Source organism: Sinohyriopsis cumingii, chromosome 7 (assembly GCF_028554795.1).
Source record: "Sinohyriopsis cumingii isolate HCF-2022 chromosome 7, ASM2855479v2, whole genome shotgun sequence".
NCBI classification, from domain to species: Eukaryota; Metazoa; Mollusca; class Bivalvia; order Unionida; family Unionidae; genus Sinohyriopsis; species Sinohyriopsis cumingii.
In genome coordinates this window covers 55,200,577-55,228,226 of record NC_142967.1, presented here as the reverse complement: position 1 = coordinate 55,228,226, position 27,650 = coordinate 55,200,577, and the positions used below count along the sequence as shown (strand labels likewise).

Genomic DNA, 27,650 nt, shown 5'->3' with positions numbered 1-27,650 from the left:
AATGTATAATAGAAGGGAGGAAACTTTTGCCTTTTACCTCCCCTTGACCACCACTAGTTTGCTCCAGTTTTTAAACTTTCACTCAGCACCAGCACCATACTACATAGCACAAAACCTCAAAAATCCTAGAATATATTTGTGATTTCAACCCATCAGTCCAGAAAGTTGGTTCTGACCTTGTACTCAAACAGTTTATTGTTGATACATGTTGACTGTTGTTGATTCATGCTAACTGCCTAAATATATATGCTTGTTTAATTCATGGGTGTAGTTTTCGTGAGTAGTGAACACTTTTGGGTTGTAATTTTCTGATTTTGGGTTATTATTTTCTGATCTTTGATGACTTCAGCTGTCAGACTTAGATTCAATGAGATGAGATGTTTTTTTTTCACTCATCATTCAAGCTGCGTCACACCTTGGCTATTGGGCATTAGGATGGAAGAGGTTCAGAGGCAGACAGAACAGGAATTGACCTCATACAGGTCAAATCAAGCTCAGACTCAGTGGAGAGATGATCATCAGCAAAGAGACAAGAGGCTGATTAGTGTCCAGAAGCAGCCACAGTTTCAACCTCTATTATCAAGAAATAACAGGCCCCTCAGTTCAGGAGGTAGCTCAGGCAAGGGATGAGAAACAAGATTTATATTTCCCCAAGCCTCCCAAGAACATTTCTGATTTGGAGAAGGCTGAATTTCTGCAGGAGATCTGGTCATTACTCAACAATCAGTGGTGAAGTTTTTTTGAATACAGGCATTTTCTGATGCCCAAAGCCAGTGGGAAACTCAGACCAGTCATAGACCTCAGCCAGCTCAACAAATAAATCACTGTGGTGAAGTTCAAAATGGAAATGGCATGGTCAGTCAGGCATTCCATAAAAGGGATGAATTTACTGACATATTTTATGTCCTATGCCCTATCCAATGGCTTCGCACAAGTTCATTCTGTTTGCCTATCACATGGTCTTAACATCAATCACTGGGTGTTCATACAAATCATACAAATCATCCACTGTGTCATCAGCCAGTTCTTGTCAACTTTGTCAACAGAGATTGCATTGGTGATGGACGAAAATCTCTAAAACACATGGCAGGTTCAGTATTTGTGAAGGGCAAGAATAGTCTGTTCTGTTTAGGTCATCTAGGCATTTTATTGGACTGGATAAAGTCAGATCCTAGGAATTTGTTCACCTGGGCATGGAGTTTCTGACCAGTCTCAACCTCATCCTTCTTATGTATTCATAGTACAGTTCATAGAACTGGTGGAGACACTATTCACCTGGTAGTTTTTGCAACTCTTCAGTTTGTATGATGTGGCAGTGGATTTAGTTCTCCTTGGCTGCCTTTTCATATTCTCCTTGGCTGCCTTTTCATGTTCTCCTTGCAGATGGTCTAATTGGCTCTGTTGTTCCCTATTTCTGGTAGACTAGATCATCAAGTTATGATCATGACGAAAGTTGTATTCTTGCATTAGTGGCACAACATTGGCTCACAACAGGAACTGCTCTGGAAAACTCCATCTTTTCTGGAAGGTTATAACTCTGTGGCAAAGAAGTCCTTATTATGATGGATATCTTGGAGGCGGTGACCTCAAACATCAGGGGTGGCAAATAACTAGAGCTGTACAGAGTGGTGTAGAAGTCTCTGCACTGGTTCTCCCAGCTAAAGATAACCATCCAAATTAGACACACTCCTGGCAGGCTCATTGTCCTGGCTGGTGTGATGTTAAGAAGGGGTAAGACCCTTTACACCATGTGATCCATTCATCAACTGGTCTTTCTTTTGTAATTTGTGTGCTTTGGAGTGCCTGATGATAGACTTTATTGTGACACATTGAATCACTAAATGCCCATCTTTGTCTCTAAAATCCCAGATCCTGGATATAGCATGTCAGTTTGGAGTGGTTTTGGGCCAGTACTTTGCATAAGGTCGTGGTACTGAAAATAATACAGAAATTGAAGGTTCAGAACTACAGGGTGATTCTGGTGGGACAAATCCTGGTTGAATGATTTGTTTGATCTAGTGATAGACATTTCCAGAAAAATCCCAGAAAAGCCAAATCTGCTGAGACAAGAATTTAGCCTGGTGGGTCCAGTGTCTGCGAGGCCAGGCTCAGTTGATGCAGATTCAACATGAACATGTATCAGTAAGAAGAATTTATTATTTTAATTCTAGCCATGTATAGTCGTCATGGGTTACTTAATTGTTGCTTGTGCTGCTCTTGTGTTTGAAAAGCAGGTTATTTTTGATACAGGAAATTCAGGCATTCTTCCCTCCAATAGTGCCTCAGGTAGAGTTAGAATGCTAATCATTCCCTCCTATTACGTGTTTTCCTAATGTAAATGTTTCAAAGGAGAAAGCAGATTTTTTTGTAAATTATATTTCTCTGAGAATATGTATCTGGTCACATTGCTGTAAAACCTTCCACTACATGCCCATGAATTTGAGCATACCTTTTTGATGTAACACTTTGATTTTGCTTTAAAATGGAGCCACCCAGCATTGGTCAAGGGGAGTTAATGGGTAACAGTTCCTTCTCTTTGTCTATATCAGTGGTTCCCATTGTGTGGGACATAGATCCCCAGGGGGGACGATGGGTTATTCCAGGTGGTATTATTTTCTCAGTGGTGCATAAAAATGTACAACTGTTAGCATGTGGAGGTCATTGAAAGTTTTTGAAGTTAAGAAGGGGTACACATTTTCAAAAATGTTTTGAACCACTGGTTTATATGGCAGACCTACCAACTCTTACAATTTTGCCTTAAGTCTTATGAAAATTACCCTTAAAATACGAACTTATGGCATACTAGCAAAAGCTATGGAAAAATGATCATTACCAAAAAATTTGGATAATTGGTTTATCCATGTTTTATTTGGATCTGGGTTTCATCTTAGAATTAGTGAAATTTTAGGCCAGGAACAAGTCCAAAGTGCTGAAGATAGTCCTAGGAGTACTGTTTTATCCATCTCTATACATGTCAGTTCATATGCATTTCTGTAAGTATACTACAGAAAAATATTCAACCTTTTTTAGCATGTTATAATGTTCCATTTGTACTATTGTTGTGAATTTCTTTGCTCATATAATAAATAAGTATCTTCTATTTATGTTTGCAGATATCTCTCTGACTTTGAGCATGTTCAGGTCCTGGGGAAGGGTGGATTTGGAATAGTTTATGAAGCCAAGAACAAAGTTGATGACTGTCTATATGCAGTAAAAAGAATTGAAATTTCTCACAGGTAAGTCGGTTTTGATTTGAAATTTCTCACAGATAAGTCAGTTTTGCTTAGAAACAACATGAAACAACTTTTACATTTGGTGGCACAGGACTTTTGGAATTTGTGGCGATTCCTGCTTTTTGTTTTTGTTGTTGTTGTTGTAACTGCAGTTAAAGTCAGTTACATTTTTAGCAAGGCTCACCATAAGGACAGGTCAGCTTATGTTATGGTTCTCCACTGTGTGGCATGCATCCAGCTTACATATTTCTATTTAGCACAGGCATTATTTCTTTAGCTGTTTTTAATATATTGAAGATTCATTTGAAGTTCAGAAAGGTTTGTGCATGATGGGCCCTGCGTTTGTTGACAGCTGTTCGAAATAGACTCGAGGTTTAAATTTGCAAACAGCTACTCACCCAGCACAAAAAGAGTGACCAGAAAGGTTTGAATAAGATTGTCACAGGTGAAGAAATATGGGATAATTATTTTAGACCCTACTTGAAGGAGAATAAATCAGTCATCAGCAAAAATTAACATAAATCACAAATCACAAGTCATAGACTGTCAGGAGAGTTTTGTATGCTTTATTTTTGTATGCAAAAGGCCCTGTTGTTCAGGTGCCTTTGCCTGACTTTGCCAATGGTGAGTTTATGCCTTGATTATGTTGCCAGATGTTATGGAATATTATTGAACCCAAGATATCCATCTATTCCATAATGTTAAAGTAACTACATAAATGCAGGTCACGGGCCACATCTGGCCTGTATCCTGTCAGTTGCACATGCCTGATCTAGTTGGTCCTGAATGAAACTGGTCCCAGTCTAACCTCAAATATAGCTGCCACAATGAATGTGTTGAATATTGATTAACATATTTTACTGATGGATTGTTATATCATGATGGTTTTTTGCCAAAAGTCTTAAAATGGTGTTTAGTTTGTCTAAATGAAAGTAATATGATCTTTCATCCAACATTTCGACCATGATGACAAATTTGAAAGTCTTACTGCCCAAGAATATCAGAGATAATTTGAACACTCAGCGGTTTAAAAAAAGAAATGTTCATCACTTGAATTCCTGGAAATTCATTTCAAGAAGTAGAGTACCAGTCCTATCAAGGGAATCATATTATTATTAAAAACCTTGGAATAGGAATAAATACTCTATATCAGATCCGTTAACAAATATGCAAAAGACTTGGATAAAGTTGTATTTATTAGCTTCAGTATGTACCCTTTGACAAATCACATCTGATTGGTCAATGTGCATGTCTTAAGACTATGTCATGATTTGTGAAGTACATTTATATTATGCCAGTCTGTCCTTTGTTTTCTTAAGGTATATGTCTCTGATAATTTTACTCTTTTGAGCCACTCCATCAACGATTTACACCCAGATAGCTCATAAACCCACATATAGAGTAGTGCTCGGCATGGATCCCATGTTATAAAAGAGAAAATATAAAAAGATTGGTCCCAATGTGTTGAATGTGAAGAAAATTGCAAACAAAATTGGTAAAAGAAACCTGGATATATCTCTTGTTTTATCATAACAACGGTTAGTTCCCGAAAAGTTAGAGTCAAAACCTGGATATATCTCTTGTTTTATCATAACAACGGTTAGTTCCCGAAATGTTAGAATCAAAACCTGGATATATCTCTTGTTTTATCATAACAACGGTTAGTTCCCGAAACGTTAGAATTAAAACCTGGATATATCTCTTGTTTTATCATAACAACGGTTAGTTCCCGAAACGTTAGAATCAAAACCTGGATATATCTCTTGTTTTATCATAACAACGGTTAGTTCCCAAAAAGTTAGAATCAAAACCTGGATATATCTCTTGTTTTATCATAACAATGGTTAGTTCCCAAAAAGTTAGAATCAAAACCTGGATATATCTCTTGTTTTATCATAACAACAGTTAGTTCCCGAAAAGTTAGAATCAAAATTGTTAAGTTTGTAAGTTCTGATAACCACATATTTTGTTAAAATTATGTTGGAAAATTTTCTAATACACTGTAAATAATAATATATGGCAAAATAACAGTCAATGAAAAAAATCTTGTAACATTAAAAAGAAATAAATACCAATTAAATATGTCTTGACAGGTGAAATTCTTGTTTTAATCTTTTAATTCAGTTTCAACGTAAACAGTATAACCATGGCATGTTCTCTTTTAAAACACGAAAAGAGTAATTGATTGTCACATCGATTTCCACGAGGTAAATGTAAAGTATAACCATGGCTTGATTGATTGATTGATTTTTAACAGCGCATCAGCACTGTTAGGCTATTTTGCGCCAAACAAAGTGTTATTTGAATAATCTTTTAAAACTTATAAAAGGTCCTATATCGACCAGCGATATAAAAGATCAAATGGTTGAAATTAAAAACGGTAAGATGGTAACGGTGCAAAATAAAGCTCCCCAATCAACAGGAGATGTAAATGTTCTATGTTAATGAAAAAAGATGAAAAGGTATTAAAATGGGACGGTATATATATTGCATAAAACTGCACAAGGTGATAACATAAAAGTCAGAGTTTAGAGTAAATATTTACGGCTTTCGGGAACTCTATAATACGAGTGATGTTTATAGTATCAAAAAGTTCTTTCATGTCATGCACAATGTAATAACGATAGCGCGTAGGTTGTAGGTCAAAGCACTCTATCATAAAGTGCTTGACAGTGAATGGTTCATTGCAAGAAATGCACTTTGGTGGGTCTTTACCTTTTAGTATGTGGGTGTGGGTGATATAAGTATGACCAATTCACATTCTTGCAATGACTACCTCCTCCCTATGAATGGTTCTGTAGGAAGGAGTCCATTCTCCTATAACCATGGCATGTTCTTTTTTATAACGTGAAAAGAGTAATTGATTGTCACATCAATTCCCACAAGGTAAATGTAAACAGAATAACCATGGCATGTTCTCTTTTAAAACATGAAAAGATTGATTGTCAGATTGATGCCCACAAGGTAAATGTAAACAGAATAACCATGGCATGTTCTCTTTTAAAACATGAAAAGAGTAATTGATTGTCCGATTGATTCCCACAAGGTAAATGTAAACAGAATAACCATGGCATGTTCTCTTTTAAAACATGAAAAGAGTAATTGATTGTCAGATTGATTCCCACAAGGTAAATGTAAACAGAATAACCATGGCATGTTCTGTTTTAAAACATGAAAAGAGTAATTGATTGTCAGATTGATTCCCACAAGGTAAATGTAAACAGAATAACCATGGCATGTTCTCTATTAAAACGTGAAAAGAGTAATTGATTGTCAGATTGATTCCCACAAGGTAAATGTAAACAGAATAACCATGGCATGTTCTCTTTTAAAGCGTGAAAAGAGTAATTGATTGTCACATCGAGTCCCACAAGGTAAATGTAAACAGAATAACCATGGCATGTTCTCTTTTAAAACGTGAAAAGAATAATTGATTGTCAGATTGATTCCCACAGGGTAAGTGTAAACAGAATAACCATGGCATGTTCTCTTTTAAAACGTGAAAAGAGTAATTGATTCCCACAAGCATTTCCATGAGAACCTCATTAAGTGCTGTGTCTGTTTTGATATACAACTTGCTGAAGTGTTTGTAGCATTCTAAAAATCAATAAAAAATATATCTATGTTGTTTTATCATGTTAAATATGTGTTTTCTTGTGCCAGATCAAGTATGAAGGTAGATACAGTAAAATAGTTAAAAGACATGCAAAGTCACAAACTGCAGATATTATCGTGTTCTCATTTGCTTTTTTTAAAAGTATTTAGACCGTTAAATTCATGTTTGGTAATGATTAACCTTTGTGAATTTTTTTCATTCTAGATCTATCAGTCAATCTGTATAGTGACAGAGGAATAAAAAAAATGAAAACATGTTTAATGTTGTTTCTAGAATTGAATGCTGATCTTTTTGTAAAAAGAAATCTTTTTTAATTTTGAACAAATAAAACTAGAATGTGTCCAATTCAGCAGAAAAAGAAGTGATGCAGTATACAATGTGCTTAGTGGTATACATGTTAATTGTATGGAATACATGTGGAATATTGTTTTTAATGATCTCTTCAATCTAATTTATCCAAATATTAAAGGTAATTTATGAAGGAAAATAAAACTATGCCATTATAAAGAGATATTTATTCACATTTAATTATAACAATATTATAAATTTAGTACAGTAGAACCTTTCTTGAAAGACCAAAAAATTATGGTCTCTGAAGACAGGTGGTCTCTCATAACAGGTCACAACGCTATATAATCAATAAATTTGTGCATTGAGAATATGGTCTCCCAAAACAAGTGGTCTCATATAGCAGTGGTCTTTCAAGACAGGTTTTAATGTATTCAACAATGTAACCTGCCACACTCCTCTACTTCCATCCTTTATTAGGTTTGTTAGGTCCCTTAGTAACCCATGCCCTCGTTTATAGTATGGTTGATGTTTTTTGACTCCATTTTACACAAGTTATTGAGGGAATGGTGTATACTTAGGAAAAAATGTAAATTTCAAAGCTATGCCTTTATGACAGTAACCACTCCGGTGGCCTAGTGGTTAGAGTGTCCGCCTCAAATGCGGGAGGTCATGGGTTCGATCCCTGGCCGAGTCATACCAGAGACTTTACAAAAATGTTACTAACAGCTGCCTCGCTTGGCGTTCAGCATTAAGAGGTTTAGTGTTAGGACTGGTCGGCCTTGTGTCAGGATAATGTGACTGGGTGGGACATCATGCTACATGTCTGCGGCATGATGCCCCAGTGCTAGACATCAGTATAAACTGGCACACTGCAGACATCGTAGTGATATGACTGAAAAATTGTTAATGCTACGTTAAAAATCAAAATCACGTCACATCACATTTAAGACAAATGTTTCACACTTCTTTCAGATATGCAAAATAATGGTAGTCAGGCTAAATGACATTCAGTTCCAATGTTTTTTCAGTGAGACTTCAAAGGAGAAGGTTATGAGGGAAGTTAAGGCCCTTGCTAAACTTGACCATATCGGTATTGTCCGGTTTTTTAATGCCTGGATAGAAACCCCACCCACAGGATGGCAGGAAGGTAGAGACAAGGAAATAGAGGATAGGTAAACTCTCTTATATGTTGTCTGTGTATTTGTGTGTGTGTCTGTACATGTGTGCTGGTGTCTGTCCAAGCATTATAATGAAGGCATTGTTTTCTTTTTAAATGCTTGACTTGAGTTGCCAACCATGAGTGATAGGAGGAGAGGGGATTGGTGATTGCAGACAGTGGTCACTTTATGTTTGGGGAATGTGTTTATTAGATACTGGAAAGTTTATATTGTATGTGTGGTTATGTTTGTAAATGTATCTGAATTATTCTATATTTGTGTCTTTGACACAAGAAGATGTTCATCTGAATGACTTGGGAGAAATGGACAATTTTAGAATATGATGTAATGCCCACACACGCCTTAATAAGTTCACAGCCCTCTGTTTAGTCAAAACTTGTAAGAAAGTTTCCTTCATTTAACACGTTTCTTTATCCCAGCATGACAGGGAGGAAAGTAGATGCTAAGTCCTGCGTAGAGCATCATGATTTTCTCCGAACTTACACGATGCATGTCTGGCGTTTTGTTACTGCAGGACATAATAGGTGGAACTAGTCTCAAAATTCAGTCATATATATGCTTTATTCAGTGCAACCATATTGGGAGAGAAAGACTGTGCACCTTTATGGTGGAGAGCTCCCAACCAAGGGAGGTAGCTGTTATAGTATGAACATGTGGTGGGATAATGTTTGTATCACCTGTTTGCATTTGTGATGAGCTTATTCCTCATGAAATTGATAAAAATAGAACTTGCTTACATATAAAATGTGGACATTATATCAGTCACCATAGTTTATTTATAGGTATCTGTAAATATGGTTTTAATTAATTAGTAACCTTGTTGAGTGAAGTTTACTGTTATACATGAAAACATACTTTGTGTATGCAACTGTATACACAAAAAGATTGATACAATTTGTATTGTATGCAAATTGCGTGTTTTAACTGGTTTTGTTCAAAATTAGTGCTTCATATAACTAAATAATCCCTAGTCATTATTGTTCTTTATTTTGCAAAGCACCAAACTTATGATAGAAACAAATGTATAAACAAACATGGCCATGTTCAGTGATCTTCTCTCTGATATCAGGCTCAAAATGTATGACCATGACAAAGATTTTTGTTTTGTTCTTATCTTGTGAACATGTTTACTCAAATATATTTGGCATATTGAGATTTCTTCAGGATATCTTGGATGGTTCCAGTATCCTGATGGCAGTTTAAAAGAATGAAGGGAATGAAGAGACAGACATCTTGTAAATTCCATACCTGCAAATTCTTTTGGCCAGGAGAACTCTTTTTAGCTACTCTTTCTGGATTGTATATATTTCTGGATATTAGTTCTAAGTCTTTTATTTCAGAACAAAATGATTGCAGTTTTCTTTTTCTTTCTCTTCACAGTGAATGCATGAGTAGACCAACACCTTGCAATTCTGTGACTGAGTTAGGAACTAAAACCTTTACTCATCAGAAGAAAAAAAGTCCATTTGATAATTTGCTAAATCCATTTGGAAGTCCAAACATTGAGTTTAGCTACTCTCAAGAAGAAAGGAAAGGGGGTAGTACAGAATTTCATCAGAGTGATTTTACAGAAGAAAATGAGGAAGAAAGTGGTTCATTCAGTCTGAGTGTTGGTTCACCAAAAGATCAATTCATGGCAGAGGAAGAAGATACAGATATTGTTGAATTCAGATTACCAGAAGAGTCTGATAGTGTTGAATCAAGTGGAAATAGCTCATCCAGTAATAATATTCACATTCCAGATTGCTTTTGCACCAATAAATCACAGAAACATAGCATTGACGTGGTAGATCACAGTGATTCATTCTTGATTGTGTTTGAAGACTCTGGATGTGCAGAGAAAAGTAGTAAAAGTAGCAATGGTGACTGCCATGTGATTGACATTCATACCAGCCATTCAGATGGCTCAGTTTTAACACACTCCTCCAGGCCAGTAACTAGAAATACTGACTCTCTTAATCAGAGATCTGACAGGGCAGGCAGTGAAAAGAAGGAGGATGAACAAGAACAAAAAGGTGTGCAAAGGCTTGAAAATTCTCAGCCCAAAGTGTATGTGTACATTCAAATGCAACTGTGCAAACGAGAGACCCTTAAGGATTGGCTGAATGCCAACAGCTTTAACAGGGATCGACATTTTGTCCTGGATATATTTGACCAAATAGTTAGTGCTGTGGAATATATACATGACTGTCATCTGATGCACAGAGATTTAAAGGTAAGTTGAACATGAACTTTAGAAGTATACAGCACTTATTTTCGTAGTTATTTGGTTTACAGTTTTTAATGTCTTTCAGTTTTCATGGTGTTTGTTTTAAGGGTTTCATAGTTTGAAAGTGCCAATTTTACCTTTCTTGATGAAAAAATTGAGATCTTAAATGCTGATATAATTTAATTTAATTTGTTTTAATTTTGCAATTTTTTATTTTCAACAGAGGAAAGATTTAACACCTATTTAATATGTTGTGATTTTATTTTTCCAACTGCAACTTTAAAATAATTAAATGATGTATAGGTAGTGTTAGTCATGCAACAAAACCAATAATCTTTGAAAATCGAAGGAGCTGAGGATTATTTATCTTGAACTGAGCCATTTTCATTATCCATGCAAACAACAAACAAGATGCTTGTAATGATCTACCTATCCAAAGTAATAAGATCAAAGTTAAACAGTTAAACTCTTTGGTTATTTAATTATTTATTTTATATCAGAACAGAAATTCTAATCATGTTATATTGCCCCAGTATGTGTCTTTAAGAACATTTATCACTTGCCATTAATAAAGAAAAACAGACAAATGGTAATTAAAATGAGTGCTCTAGCATAAAAAAAAATGATCATGTGCTTGAACAGTTTCATGCTAAGCTAAGCCCCAGATTCTAACAGCCTCAAAAAAAAAATCTGTTTTTCTGGATGATCAAATAAAAACACTATCAGTCATGACTTGGCTGACCACTCTGTTATGGTGTTAGTACAATATTTTGTAGAGCAGACATCATAACATTGTAGGTACCGTATATACTCGTGTATAAGCCAAATAATTTAGGAAAAAAATAAAGACCTGGAAGAAGTGGGGTTGGCTTTACAGCATTCGTAGTGATCATTCTTGGGATTGAAATTAATTGTGGACCATTTTATTGTTGTAGTTTATTTTTGTGTTCTGGTTTGTTTTTTATTTTTGTGCTACTGTAGAGGTAAAGAAAATCATTAATTTACGTGAATAATGTTTAAACTTAACATTCTTTTTAGTGAAGAAGCTAATTCTTTATACTAAAATAATTATATCGTCACAACAATAATTCACAGGTGATACAACAGAACATGTAGGACTTTTCTTGTTTAGAAGAAATGAAAGTCGAAGACATAATGTAATAATCAGGAGTTCTCTGCAAAAATCGGAAGATATTATGAAATCGGAAGGTAGGCGTGGAGTTTTTTTTCCTCCGATGGTAAAAGTTGACAGGTATGATGTAAGTTTGCTTACAGCAAAGCTAACTACAAATCAGCTTTTACGGTATTATCATAATTTTCAAAGCATTATTTCTGAAACTTTATAAGAAAACAGAAAATTAAATAAATTACTTTTCAAAGAACTTTATACCATTTCTTTTTAATAATCATGCATGCCAACCTCAAGATAAGTATACATGTAATTTGTTAAGAATACAAGTTTGCCTAAATAAATCCATTTAGAACTTACCTCGTGCATTTTGAGATGCCTTGGAGTTGTAAGTTGGCTTATATGTGGGTCATCCACTTTTTAGTGTTTATACCTGTTCAGTTTGGGGGTCGGCTTATACGCGAATGGGTTTATACATGAGTATATACGGTAATTAGCAGGGATTTGGATCTTGGATCCATGCATAAGAATTATCATCCTGTGGCATTATGTACTTTGTGAATGGAGTGTAAGATTGATGTGGATTACTCAGAATGCACCAATTTATACCAATATGTACCAATTTATGTACCAATTCATTTGAATGAAGTAAGTTATTAGATATTTTCCATGTAGAGTTTGATCCATTTTCATTAATTAGAGGACACATATAAGACAGCAAATGATCTCGCAACACAAGAGAGGTTCTGGAGTCCAAATGTCGACTTGTAATAGCACTGTTAACTCAGTGATGAAAACCAAGAGATTATCACTCAGTAGGATTAGCCTTTAATTGTTCAGTCAGTTGCAATGAATAAGTATTCAGCTTATGCTTAGATTATTATTTTGCATAACTAATTAAAAAGATTATCATTTTATGTAATTAATCAAAGACCAGAGAGAGAGAGTGAGATATATTCACTGTTGATTGCCTGTACACAACATGAATTATCATTGATGCCTTTGGCATCTGCATTCATATTTCTTGGTTTATTGCATTAAGTTTTGTTGGTTTCGAGGTTTATTGTCTTCCTAACCTTTGACCTGTTTTGTTTATTTGTTGTATTTTAGGAATTTCAAAGATCAATATAATTGAAGTTTTACATACACAATGAGTTTGACCTAGTTTTGTTCCCTGATAGTTGTACAGTATTCAACATATTCAATTTTTCACTCACAATTTTAGAATTTTATACTCAAGTTTGTGGTAGTGAGGATATTAAATATATATTTCACTGCTTTTGATATGAACAGCATCATGAGCAGTTTGCAAATTAAAATAATAACTTTGCTATAATAAATAATCTATGTTCGCAAGATTCTCACTAGGAATTGCCAAAATTACCAGTAGTGTTTGGGTCCCAGATGGCAGAGTAACCAAGGATGTTCACCTTGACAGATCATCAACATCCCACTTCCGTTCATGTGGGTTCATTTGTCATCCATTCTGGGTACATATGTGTGAGAAAGCTTGCCAATAGCTTCCTGTGGGTCGGTGGTTCTTCACAGGTTTTTCCTTGCTTCTTTCTCCACTGACTGCCATGTATAGCCTATCATGTGCAGGAAATGTCATTAAACCCACAAAACCACAACCACAGTCAGAAGTGATTAATTGCCATCAGTGGCGATTGTGTTGATCCAAAAGCTTTCAATTTGGCCACTGACAAATATTGTTTTTTTTTTATCAGCCCAATTTCAAATTAAGGTTCATAGAGTTAGTCATATATAAAATTGATTCTCCATTAGTCATAGTTAGTCACATATAAAATTGATTCTCCATTAGTCATAGTTAGTCATACATGTATATAAAATTGATTCTCCAATAGTCATAAAATAAAGGTATCAGTATATTTCTGTCAGCATTTGTTCACTGTGCGAACTCTGTAATTTTTACTGTATTTTATCTGTGTCAAAACGATCATCATTGGCAGGTGGACAGCTAATCTTTTGATATAATTTTCTAAACCTTTACATAAATTGCCTCGTATTCTGTAGCATAATTACTTGTAAAGACAAATGAATGAATTGAGTACATTTCAGTTTTATGTTGGTCTCTAATCAAGAACAGAATCTAAAACGATTCACAGTTTCACAAAATTGGACTGACGATTTGTATTATTTTCTATTCAGATTATTTCAAAATCATTATTTGTGCAACTTTATGCAAAATATTAAAAATGTTGCAGTAAGAGTTTTCTATAATTAATAAATTTCCAAGAAGTTTATTATTGCAACTATTAACTTTATCGTGAGATTGAAAATTCTGAAACAAGCATTTATTTGCAATATAATGATTATGACTCCAGTCACTAGATTATAAAATCAAATCAAGTAGTCAGCAAAAATCTCAATGGATTGTAACTATTGTGAAATGCTTTTTTTGTTCTTTTCATGTAGTTGCTTGGTCCAGACACATAATTTGTGAATCGAGTTTAATAACTGTGATGAAGATTCTAAACAAATATTACCATTTTACAGATATGAAAATGTAAACTTTATTTAGAGTCAGTGTATTGGAAGAATATAATCGAGTATTTATTGAAATTATGTGTTGTTCATTCTTCATGTTCGAAGATGACACTGACTTCACTAACTAGTTTGGTTTCTGTAGTACATGAGTGGCTGATCATGCCATTTTGAGCTCTGAACTGTCCATGTCATGCTAGACAGGAGAGAACACTTGGGGTTGCTTGACAGTAGAGGAGTTATGAGATTTACATTGCTCACACTTCTGTGCTGCTTCTGAAGTTCTCCTCGGTTCAGAGACTTTAGCTCCAGCATGGATGAGACTGTGCCAGATCTTATCAAGACTCAGAATCAGTTTTGAAATGTTTCAAAGATGACAAGAAAATCTTTGAAACATTTCTTCTCATCACCTTGAGATTGCTTTCCCTCCTTCAGCTTGCTTCTTTGGTAATCACTCTTCTGACATCCAGCTGATGTGGGTCAACTGTAATTTCATCATCATTCTGCAGGTATCCCATGTAAAAATGGCTTCTATAGACTGCAGGTTTCATAGGTATACAGCAAGGTCAGCAACACAGTGGCTTTGTAGACCTTTAGTTTTGTTTGTAGACTTGTGTCTCTGTGCCCCCCCCCCCCCCCCCCCCCGATTCACACAGTCTCTCAATTGCTGTGCTTGCTTCTGGCATTAGTTGCATCATAAATGTTCCAAACCCTATGCAGCTCAATGGCTTGTTGCTATCTTTCAGCTTGACATAATTCTTGGAAATTCTTTTCCATTTCACATGACGTTGGCAATCATATCTCCCAGCACGAGACATACTCAAATTGGCAGGTGATGTCCAATAAACATAATTGTGTCCTTTCCAGCTTTTATTCACATGAATCTGAATACTCCTTTTTATTCTTTTGTGTTGATTATTAACACTTTTCTATAAGCTTATTTTCCCTTTTGTCTTAAACATGCATTGCTTTCATGACGCCATTTTAAAAACTTCTATAATCAACAGTTTGATCATGCAAACACTTCTTATGAACAAATAGGTGCAGTTTTAAATGTCTGGGGTGCTGTTTTAAGTTAGTCTGGTTCCTTGACTAATTTCACTAATTCTAAGATGAAACCCGGATCCAAATAAAACATGGCTTAACCAATTATTTGGATTTTGCAGCAACTATCATTTTTCTGTAGTTTTTGCTAGTATGCCATAAGTCTGTTTTTTAAGGGTAATTTTCGCTAGACTTGCAGCAAAATCGTAAGAGTTGGCAGGTCTGATTTTGTCATGATCTTTCAGAGGTTGTCACAACTGACAGTGTCAAAGGCTTTTTTAAGGGGTTGTCATAAATACTGAAGTAAACAAAGAAAATAGTATTAGTCCGATAACATGAACAAATGGGCTTAGTATTGATGAAATATGATAAATTAAGTAATTTGAATTATTTTATTTTGATTTTCTTTACACAGCCATCAAATATTTTCTTCGCACTTGATGGTGTGGTCAAGGTGGGAGACTTTGGTTTGGTGACAGCTCTGGTTGAGAATCAGCAGACTGAGGAAGAATATAGGAACAACAACAACCCTTACAAGAAACACACTGCTCAAGTTGGCACACAGCTGTACATGAGCCCAGAACAGGTAGATTTGATGTTTAGTACAGAGTTTATCTGCGATTTTTAGATGGAGGAAAAGTTTCTACCCTTCAATTTTTATATGCTCATCATAAAGCAGAGTGTGTTATGATATCTGTCCATCCCAACATCCATTCATCCATCCATCTATTACCAAACTGGTTTTTTGCACAGAAACTTGATTTATCCACTATATACAGTTACTAAATTTTGTGGAACGTTTGTAAGGAAGAGACCTATCAATTTTAGGTTCAAAAGTTTAAAGGTCATGGTCACTGTGGCTGAAAGAATAAAAATGGTTTCCACACAACAACTCAATTTCTCTGCTGTCTACAGTTACCAGACTTTGTCGATAGCTTTCACTTCAGGTAGGAAGAACTCTATTATAATTAACCTTGGGCTTAAAAGGTGAAGGTCACTGTGTCTTAGGAAAAAGAATGATTTCCACACAGTAACTTGAGTTCCCCATCATATGTGGATTCCAAACTTTATGGATGTCTTGGGCTCGGAATAAGGAAGAATCCTGTTAGTCAGGATTTCAGAGGCCTAGGTCACTGACTGAAAGAATAAAAATGGTTTCCAAGCAATAACATCATTTGTATATCACACACTTTAACAAAACTTTGTGGATGGCTTGCAGACAGGGAAAGGAAGAAGCCTATTGAGTTCAGATGAAAAGGTAAAAGGTTACGGTCACTGACTGAATGAAGAAAATTGGTTTTACCACCCCAATTTTAGACATCTACATAGAGGACTATTAAACATGGAACATGCATATGATGTGCTATTCAGTTTTATCCTAACTCTCCTTGCATGTATAGGCATGTATGTTTTTGTAAGAAAACCAACATGGTTTCATCCATATTCTCCTTGCTTAAATGTGTGTGTGCTTGGATGTTTAATTATATTATCTCATCCTTCAGCATAGCTTGAATTCAACAAATCCGCTGGTATTTATGAGTAGATCACTTAGATAGTCAGATTTTTTCGCCCTTCACCAGGCAATATACAAAGTCATAGCTTTGTGGTGTACTTGAAATATGTCTGCAATTCTGCACAGCCCCATATAAATTTGGGGCCCTGAGTGACCGAGTGGTCTAAAGCGCTCTCCGTTACGGATCACTGCCATCTCACCTCAGTCTGCATGGGTTCAAGTCTCGGATTCAGCCAATGTGGGTATGTGAGAAAGCTTGCCAGTAGCTTCTTGTGGGTCGGTGATTCTTACCTGGTTTTTCACGGGTTCTTCCTCCACCACTAATACTGACCGCCATGTATAGCCTATCGTGTGCTGAAAAATAGCGTTAAACCCTACAACAACAACAACAATCCCTGATAATTTTACCATTCATAACTGACAGAACAATTTTTTGTTAGGGGTGGTGGAGAAATAGCTGGTACAAAGAATAAGAGATATACCTTTTGATTATTAAACTGTTGTTACTGTTTATGAGGTGTCCAGTGGCTTTGGATATCTGATGCTAAGCTCCATTTGCATCATGTAAATGGATAATGTAATGTAAGATAAGGGTGGTTTCATGCACTTTTGCTGACCAGTAACACACTTAACATTTTACTCCAATGCATTTTTTATTCATCAATAAAATTACAACTGTAATCATTAAAGATATTTGATCCAATAACCATGGAGTCCAGTCCTGGGCCAAGGTACCAGATGTACCTTGAGATTTTATGTAAAGTTTATGAATGATGCTGAATGCCTAAAGCAGCTTGCTAAAAGTGGCATATTGTATTATATGGCATGCTGTATGAAATGGCATATTATATGGCATACTGTATGAATTGGCATATTATCTGGTATATTGTATTAACTGTTGTATTGTATTATGCAGTAAATTTCTTAACCATCATGTATACTGAATATCAGTTTGACTTTGCACTACTCATTGATCTAGTTATGTATGAAGTATTGTTGATTCAAAATATTATATCGAAGTGCACATTTTTTATGACCTGAGAGGATGGCACTAAAAAAGGCTTCATCGTGTGATAATTTCTTCTTTTTACAGAGTGCAGCCTCGTCATATGGCCAGAAAGTGGACATTTTTGCCCTGGGCATGATACTGTTTGAGCTGTTATACCCATTTAGCACTCAGATGGAAAGAATCAATACCCTGTTGAGAGTCCGATGTCAAAATTTCCCCGATAGATTCATTGAAGAGATGCCAAAAGAGGTACGTAATCATCTGATGGTTAAGATGTTGTAAATTGACTCCCTTATATTAGTCTGTTGTTTGAGGAGAGAAGAATTAATATTTTCTATTTTTCTTGCTTGAAAAGAAAATGGTGAGAAAAATTATCATTGTGTGTGGTTGGTCTAAACAAACCCCAGATAACTGTATATTGACTGAAATTATTAGTTTTAGGAGTGAAAAGACAACAGAATACAGAATAAATGGAAATGAAATGATGACTATATCTGGAAGAAATTGGAAGAAGTAAATGTAAAACAGAGAACTATGAATGATAACAATGGAACAAAATGCTTAAATTGATTAATAATGAACATTTCCGTAGTTAAAGCCCTTTTGCACAAAATAATTCAGGATGAGATTCTTTACACACACACACACACACACACACACACACACACAGAGAGGTCATAGCATTGTTTTTATTGAGGCATTTAACCCTTACAAGTCATGGCATTGTTTTTGTCAAGGTATTTAACCATTATAAGTCATGGCATTGTTTTTGTCAAGGTATTTAACCATTATAAGTCATGGCATTGTTTTTGTCAAGGTATTTAACCATTATAAGTCATGGCATTGTTTTTGTCAAGGTATTTAACCCTTACAAGTCATGGCATTGTTTTTGTCAAGGTATTTAACCATTATAAGTCATGGCATTGTTTTTGTCAAGGTATTTAACCATTATAAGTCATGGCATTGTTTTTGTCAAGGTATTTAACCCTTATGAGTCATGGCATTGTTTTTGTCAAGGCTGATGCAATAAAACGAGCTGCTATTGATGTGATAATATCATCACTGGAGTCTGTAGAATCTTTATTTATAAAAATAAAAGTTGCTGACAAAAGCTAGATAACTATATTTCAACACTTACTGCAGTTGTGGGTTTAATTTCTCATAAGAGCTGTTGCATTAAAACATAATTGGACTCGTTGCATTTACTTTCAGTGTGAGGTAGTCACTCAAAGATAACATCTAGAATTTATATAATTTTCATATGAAATCTTTGAGTAAAAGGGGTACCTGGCATGTATTTAAAATAAATACCACCTGTTGCACTTATAATTATATACATGAATTTGTTAGGCAGAAAATGATATTTATTAATAATTTTTCAAAACAAAATGAATTCTGATATGCATCTGTAGTTCATCTCATGTGAGTTTTCTCATTTCTCTAAGTATCACTGGAGGGGTAAAGAAAATTTAAGAAATGGTTCCTCCACCATCTCTTCATGCATTCTGATAGAACTACTTACTGTTGCTTCACATGGAGAACAGCTCAGCACACCACTCTCATGAAATTGCATCCGCTTATTACCATGTAGTTGAGGTGGTGTTGATAAAATAGTTGTGATTTAATTGAGAGAGAGCCTTTCATTTGGTACCCTACAAATCAGGGTGCATTTGGTACCCTACAAATCAGGGTGCATTTTGTACCCTACAAATCAGGGTGTATTTGGTACCCTACAAATCAGGGTGCATTTGGTACCTCACAAATGAAACTAAATTTGATCCCCCACAAGGCAGTTTGAATTTGATCCCCTGCAAATAAGAATGAATTTGATCCTCACAAATCAGGGCGCATTTGGTACCCTACAAATGGTACCCTACAAATCAGAGTGCATTTGGTACCCAACAAATCAGAGTGCATTTGGTACTCCCACAAAGTAGTGTGAATTTAGATCCACGCAAATTAGTGTGAACTTGCATTATTGAGCAAAAAACTATGGATATTATAGTGAACTTTAAAATATTTAAGACCAGAATATTTCTGTACTTTGGGGCAGTGGCCAGTGTTCATTAAGATATGTATTATCCAGTGCTAACCTCACCTGGGAAATTTCAGCATCAATTTTGCATTACTTTTCACACCATACTCTTTAAAGGCTAGCAAATAAAAATATAGAACTAGAATATGTACTTTTAAGTCATATCCTCATGTTAATAGGGTAGGTCTAAATACATGTCATGTGACCTTGAAATGAACAAAGTATCTAGGTTCACCAAGCCTCGTTTGACATCTCACTTGGCAATCTGTTTTTTATGTGAAACAAAATTTGCATGCATTGCTCATGGTAACCTATATCTCTCAGCTTTTGTCACCATATGCCCGTCACATAGAGTAAAATTGTTATCCTTGTTAGTGTAATGGTGGCAGCCCTCTTGTTATAATGTCAGGGTGCAGCACAGTGGACCTCATTATGTACCAAACTGCGTTATACCAAGCACTGCGATAATATACAGAACCAGAATATATTGAGAATAGTGTAATATACAGAACCAGAATATATTGAGAATAGTGTAATATACGGAACTGGGGTATAGTGGGCACTATCAGAATTTGTTACAAAATGGTGTTTTGAAAAGGCAGTGAAGATATAAGACTATGTTTTCACCTTGTTTTCTTTTGATCCTTATTGTTACATACGTTGGCTTGATTCTTGTGATGGGGTGATACTAAGTTCCAACTGTAGTAGTTAAAATGCTTTTTCTAAGCAGTTTCTTTCATTAAAATCATCTTGTTAATAAATGCATTAAATACATTTTATTCTGTTCATTCATTTGAAAATTTATGAAAAAGTGCTATTTTAAGAGTCGTGTTTCAATCTAAATCATGCTTTGCAGAAAAACTTTGTGAGCTTGCTGGTAGAGAAGGACCCAGACCAGCGTCCAAGTGCCAGACAGATTCTAGACAGCAACTTGTTAAAGCAGTTTGAACCCAGGAGATTACCTCGTCGTTACCGCACTATTTCCACAAGCAGTAGTGGATCTGAAAATCATTGTAACCTGTCTGCATGATTTGGGAATGTTTTAAATCTCACAATCCTTTTCTGTAATATAGTCATGAATAATTTTTATGTAGAAATGCAAATATTTTGTGCTTGATCCTTTTTTATTTCCAGAATTAAGGATGCCTTATGTATTGAATAGTACAAGTGCTAAAACTAGATGGATTTCTGGAATCATAACTGTATAAAAAGTAAAACAATATTATAAGAAGTTAGCACAAACAGTTTATAAAATAGTTTTAACAGCATATATTTAATATTTCAAAAGGCCCATATGCTCATGGTAAGGCTGGGATAAGGGAGGTATATAGAAAGCACTAAAGCAATATACCACTCCCTCGATATCTCATACCCTGATAAATTGCAAACTCTCATATTATGCATGTAAAGGGATGGATCTCATCTTTTTTTTCCCCCAAAAAAATACCCCAAAATTGGCCCTTGTTTGTTGAAAGTGAAGAAAATCACTATCAAAATTGGTAACTACAACCTTGACATATCACTCGTTTTATGGTCAAAATGGTAGATAGTACCTGGAAATCTGAATCTACATTTAATTTATGAAATTCTCAACTTTTAATGATAAGTCGTATATTTTGTTACATTTTCTTTCCAATCAACATTCTTAGTATACTATAAATAGCAATAATAATCAAAATTGTGAGAAATGAAAATGTCACTGACACCTTCTGGAGGTAGCACTTATATAAATACCAATTAAATTTCCACTTATTTTTTGGGAGTTCCCTCTGTAACTAGTATCCTTCTTGTGTGGCCAATGTTTTGGACCCTTTTGTGTGTGAGGTATTGAAGGAGAGGTGTATGTGCTTTGCATCTCAGTAGACCTGTGTTCCCTTTCCTAGAAATGGCATGTGCAGGGTTTATTGGTCATCCATTCATGACAAGTGTTTTTCTCCAGGTTCTCTCGTCCACTTGTTTACTTTGCCTCTGTGATATTTTTATGTTAATTTCCTAGGCTGTTCAGAGCACTTAATGTATTAGTTGTTAACCAAGGATTGGTTGTACTTAATATTTTATAGGATTTGTATATTTTTTTCTTTTTTTTCTATTTCTGTTTTCCTGTTCACAAAAAACAAAATAATTCTAAACTTTAATTTGGGATTAACTGGAGTTCAAAACTTCAGATCATTAAATGTATATACTGCAGTCATACATGCAAGATTATCCTTGATTTCCAGTAATACATATTCTTCCTCTTCCTATGCATTCTGGGGATTTCCACATATACATTCTTCCTAATCCTTTGCATTCTGGGAATTTCAAGTAATATACATTCTTCATGTTCGTATGCATTCTGGCAACTCCAGTAATATACATTTTTCAAATTCCTATGCATTCTGGGAATTTCCAGTAATAGACATTGTTACAACACTGATGTATACATTCCGTCAGACCTTTTTTAAGAAGTATATTAAAATCTATTAAGAGTGATGGAACCAATAAGATATATAATGATCTCTGATGTGCAAGTGTTTGTGTGGGAATCAATTCATAACACTGAATTTATTTTACATATTGCTTAAATCAGTTATTGCAAACATGCCACCACCATGCTGTTTGTCATTTTGCGTACTTGGAATTAAAGGAACAATACCCATTTAATTTATTATTGTGGAAAACTTGTGTGTCAGTCCCATTTTTCTCATGTATCATTGCCATACTATGAAACAGTCAAAGCCTATTATCTGGTTCATTACTTATTCTCAAATGAAATACCATATGATTAAATGCATGTTAATATTTTCATTTCAAACATGGATGTATTTTAATGAGGATCTGGCATGTACATTGTGACTGTCTGCTCATTTTTTGGGGGATCACAATGCATTTTGCTTTTTGTATTCTGTCATAACACTTTGTTCTTTGTTGTTTATTTTTGTTGTTTTGTTTTGTTTTGGCTTGCAGTTACAATTCACTTGTTCAGCAGAAATAAGCAGCATCTGAAAGACATATTATAAACAATGTGTAGGTAAAGCATGACTTAATCTACATGCCCAAACTTTTATTATATGGTAAACACTGACAGTTATTGTTGAAATGGTCAGATTTGATAAACTCCATCTTTTAAATCTATATTTACATACTGGCTTTTGGTATAATCCCTCAATTTTAAACATGCCTAGTTGGTCTTGAATGAAACTGGTGCCAAGCTGGCATCAGATATGGCCACCATCCTTATAAATCTTGTTATTGCTTCTCCCTTACTTGAACAGAAAGTCATATCAACAGAGGGTTTTCATCAAAAATACTCATTATGTGCAGTTGGTTGATGCCAATCTTACTTCCAATATGTTCACCATGTTGACTGTCTTAAAATATTGTCACTACTTCTGGATGGAGATATATTTTTTTTTACGTTTTATTATTATTTTTAAGGGAACAAAATAATAAAGCCTTCTGAAATACTTGAGACGATAATTGTTTATAAAACAATGATACTCATTCTTTTATTAGCTAAAAAGACATGCATAAAAGAAATTTAAAAATCTTTAACATTGGGGGTAATTTAGGGTATAGATAGATGGGCCTTCATGTCAGGGTCATCAATATGTGTCCAGCTAATTCCAATACAGGTTTGACAATGAAAAATAAAATGGGAACTGTATTTTTGCATGAAGTTGACAGAAATTTTGTATCTTAACATTTGTCATTGTAAGTAACACTGAGGAATTGATTGTTATTTCTGTAAATATTTCAAGGCGTGGTAGATTACATATGCTAAATTTTTTTATGTTGGGAAATTTAAACAGTAGCTTAGAAGGAAATATTGTTTCAAATGTATGTAATAGATTTAAATACTGTGAATTCATTACCATGAGGTTTTAATTTTCATGGTTACTACCAACCAAAAATGTAAACACTGCAGGTAGTCATTGTTTTGTGTGGCTTTTCTATTATAAGCAAATTACCACTGGGGATGGGTACTTTCCCTGCCAAAGCATGAAAATCAATGAATTGACAGTATTACAATTGTTATGGCTTGCTATGGGCAAAAGGGCAGGGTAATATTTCTTATTGTTCACTGAACTGTATTCTGTCTACTACATACATGTATAAGCAGCATTACAGAGACAAGATGTGGCATTACATTTTAACTATTGTTTTGTTAAAATCATAAAACATTCCTCTGTTAAATTATTTATCATCTTCATGCCCATCATTTTCACACTTATTATCTACAGCAAAGTGCAGAACTAACCATTTATTTCTGAAAGATACAAGATGACAACATTGAAAAAGTTTAAAGCTAATAATTACAATGTTCACAGAATATATGAAAGACATATTTCTCACAGTAGTCTTTTTTTAAAAATGTTACAGAAATTAATGTTTTTTCCATTTAGGTATCAATTGGCATTAAAAAAATTCTAAGAATATGTAAAACTTTATTTAAACCATAATCATCTGGAAAATAACTACAATGATAAAGGCAGTGAGGAAGACTAAAGATCACACATTATAAATAACAATGGAAAGATATTTATAATAACCATATTTTGCCTGCAAAATGTGTTTGGGGTTATTTGACTGCAGACTGTGTTATCCCAGTTTGACTTAATATTGTGCTTGCATTATCCCAGTTTGACTGAATACTAGGAACTTGAATAATCATGAGGTTTTGCAGAATATTACATACATTAATCGGTGAATGTGCTTATACACTTCATATCTGAATTTATAAAGTCTGACAAACACGAAATGGTATCGAGCAAATAAAACACATTTAAAGTAACTGATGTTGACCATCAAACTGAACACATTCAATAACTGGTTAATCATCATTTCTTTTTCCTTAACCCCCCCCCCCCCCCCGAACATAAGTGTTGATAAGTGTTTTGAAATTTATCATGGTCAAACTGCAAAGCCACTAAATTTATGTTTTCAACTCATATTTTGTATTAAGGTTTAAAAAAAAAAATTTATAGAATTGTAAGCATAACAATTTGAAATTTATCTGACCAGAGACAGGTAAGTTTTCATAAAATATCAGCAGAAATACTAAGATTTTTGTGCACCTTTGTGCGATAAATCTCAAATAATATAATATGAATGACTCTTTAACTGAAACTTAGACTATGATGGTGATGAAATATGTATTCCATGCAGGACTTGTAATTTAATTTTATTTGAATGCCTGCACACATTTACTTAATAAGTTACGGATCAGGCATGTTCTCCAAGGCATGTACTGGATAAATGATTTTTAAAGCCACACCCTCTGATGTAACTAAGCAGATAAAAACAGGTCACGTCTGATATAGATTATACTATTTATAATCAATATTTTTGCAAATACAATGGTTTGAAGGGTGTAGGAAATATGAAAGGGATTAACATTGTGAAATATTGATAATCATGCTCCGTTTTATTATAACAAGCAAATACCAAATGTTACATGTTTAAGTCCTTTGTTCTCTTTCTCGCTTAGCATTGAATTTACTAAACATTCATCGAGAGTATTAATAAGTAATATTCAGACAATTACCTTATAATCTGACTATACCTCCTGTTTGTTTGTACCCCTCTGCTGATTTCAGTAATGGAAATCTTTAATGTAATAAAAAGTGCACAGAACTTAGTCAATTCATTCATTGATTTATGATTTCTAACCTGAATGTGACCAGCATGGCCCTAAAACTGGCATTCTCTGCATCTTTCATGCTTAACATACTTTCCATATTAAAACTGCGCCATGTTGCGTACACTATGGGCAAGTTGATTTCGTCAGAAAAAATGATGTAGTTCATCCTATTTGGTAACTGCTGGATCATTCCTTAAATTACCATAATGATGAGAGTTTAGAGTTCTATCCTTTGCACACATGTACATAGAAATTATGCCGCTTGTTAAATCCATGTGAAAGGCAAATTGGTAACTGTCATTCTTTTCCTTTGCTTGATTCAACATTGTAAATATCAGAAGCAGACAACATATTATTTTCCTTCTATGTACATACACGTGTAGTTGTGCATACATCCCTTTGCTGAAAATGGACTTGTCCAGGAACTGGAAATGACTGGCGAACAGGTCGTCCTTGACACTGATAACTTCCGTTTGTAATGAAACACACAGACAATAACAGTGTTAGGGTTGAGCTGTGTCCTGTTAATCTATTATCTCATTTGTGCTTTTCATCTTTAAATCGGTGTGTGTGATTTGGATTTTTAATGTAGCTTTAACAATTTTTCAGTCATATTGCTACAATGTCTGCAGTGTGACAGTTTATAGTGATGTCTCGCACTGGGGCATCATGCCGCAGACAAGTAGCATGATGTCCTCCCCAGTCACATTATCTGACACCAGGCCGACCAGTTCTAACACTAACCTCTTAATGCTAAGCATCAAGCGAGGCAGCTGTTAGTATCATTTTTTGTAAGTCTTTGGTATGACTTGGCCGGGGATTGAACCCACGACCTTCCGCATCCGAGGCGGATTCTCTAACCACTAAACCACCAGAGCGGTCTTTATATCGGTTGGGGGTGGGGGTAGAACAATGGGGAGGTATAGTCGGATTATAACATTTCATATTGAAATTATTCTACATAACTGTCAAAATGATCTAAAGGGAGGTAACCACACTAAGACTAATCCCTTTAGATAGCTACTCGCTTTTAAAGTTCCAACTGGCCAATAGAGCTTAATATTTGAAAGTGCCTGTTGTTTCCAACTATTCCTATTTAATTGACTGTGAAATAAAACATCACTTTGATTTATGTTCTCAGGACCAATTTTTTTATAACCATGTGCCTTCTTTTTAAAAACTGTTTATATAACTTGCAAAAACTGCAACTCTTAACAGAAATAGTTATTTCATAAACCTATTGGAAATTATCAATTTGTCCCCCAAGTTCTCATGCTTTTACTTTGGCTTTTTTTTGGGTGGTGGTAGTACATTATGCATTAAAAATTTATATATGGCTACCATTAGCAGTTGAGATAGCATTCATTCATAATGCCTATGTAGTAAATATTGTTTGGAGCCATATATAATGTGCACACAGCTGTTAATAAAATGCATCAATTTGCCACACTGCATGACTTTGAAGTTTGCTACATTCTAATTAGTTGAATGGCACTCTTATGAGCAACAAGAAGGCAATGGCTCAGCTGATGTTTTGTCATCATTGTCCGTAAGTTAATCATAGTGTACAGATCTTCTCTAGTGAGCAAATACACTACTAATCGCTAAGAAATAATTTTTTAAACGCATTCATCCATCTGCCTATTTTGCTTGTATCCTTCCTTTTCTGTACCTTAAATGAGCCATTCGACTGGAATTAATGGGGGAACGTGTATTGTTGAGTGTTTAATGTTTTATTTTATGAATGTCTGTAATATCACTATTTTGTATAGTGAACTGAAAATTATTTTTTTTAAATTGTAAAAAAAAAAGTATTTAATGCCGTCTCATTTTGTATTTGTAAAGAAATATCAGAAAATAGAAATAAGAAATTGACTTTAGCTGCTACAAGGGATTATCAACCCCAGAAAAATTATGCTCTCCAAAGCCAAGGTAAATATGATTTGTGTTAATCATTCCTTGTAGCAACCCAAGTTAAAAGTCAATAAGTATAATTTGTGGGTCATCATTGTTCATTTTAGTTATGATATAATTCATACATTGTACGCTCTACTGTAAAGTCTATACTGAGGCAGCAGATATTGGTGCACTGTCTAAAATCGGATGAAACACGGGCAAATATTGTGTAGTTATGCCATTAAGTTTACTATATGTTACTTGTATTTAAAACATTTTCTGAAATAGAAAAATGTTACTGATTTTGTTGTAATTCAGTTTTATCTGAGTACTTACAAATCATGAAATAAAGACCTTGTTTAAAATATA

The 27,650-nt window shown here is 34.6% G+C and overlaps 1 protein-coding gene across 1 annotated transcript in view; it reads left to right on the top strand.

The window, feature by feature from the left end:
* The window catches only part of LOC149795292 (eukaryotic translation initiation factor 2-alpha kinase 3-like), a 73,580-nt gene extending 45,930 nt beyond the window's left edge, over positions 1 to 27,650 (top strand). Inside the window, exons 13-18 of the mRNA XM_089965013.1 lie at positions 3,114 to 3,236; positions 8,169 to 8,312; positions 9,699 to 10,533; positions 15,621 to 15,791; positions 17,812 to 17,976; positions 20,619 to 27,650. Coding sequence (XP_089821139.1) covers positions 3,114 to 3,236; positions 8,169 to 8,312; positions 9,699 to 10,533; positions 15,621 to 15,791; positions 17,812 to 17,976; positions 20,619 to 20,792 — 1,612 coding nt within the window. The 3' untranslated portion in view covers positions 20,793 to 27,650. The remainder of the gene's footprint in view (positions 1 to 3,113; positions 3,237 to 8,168; positions 8,313 to 9,698; positions 10,534 to 15,620; positions 15,792 to 17,811; positions 17,977 to 20,618) is intronic.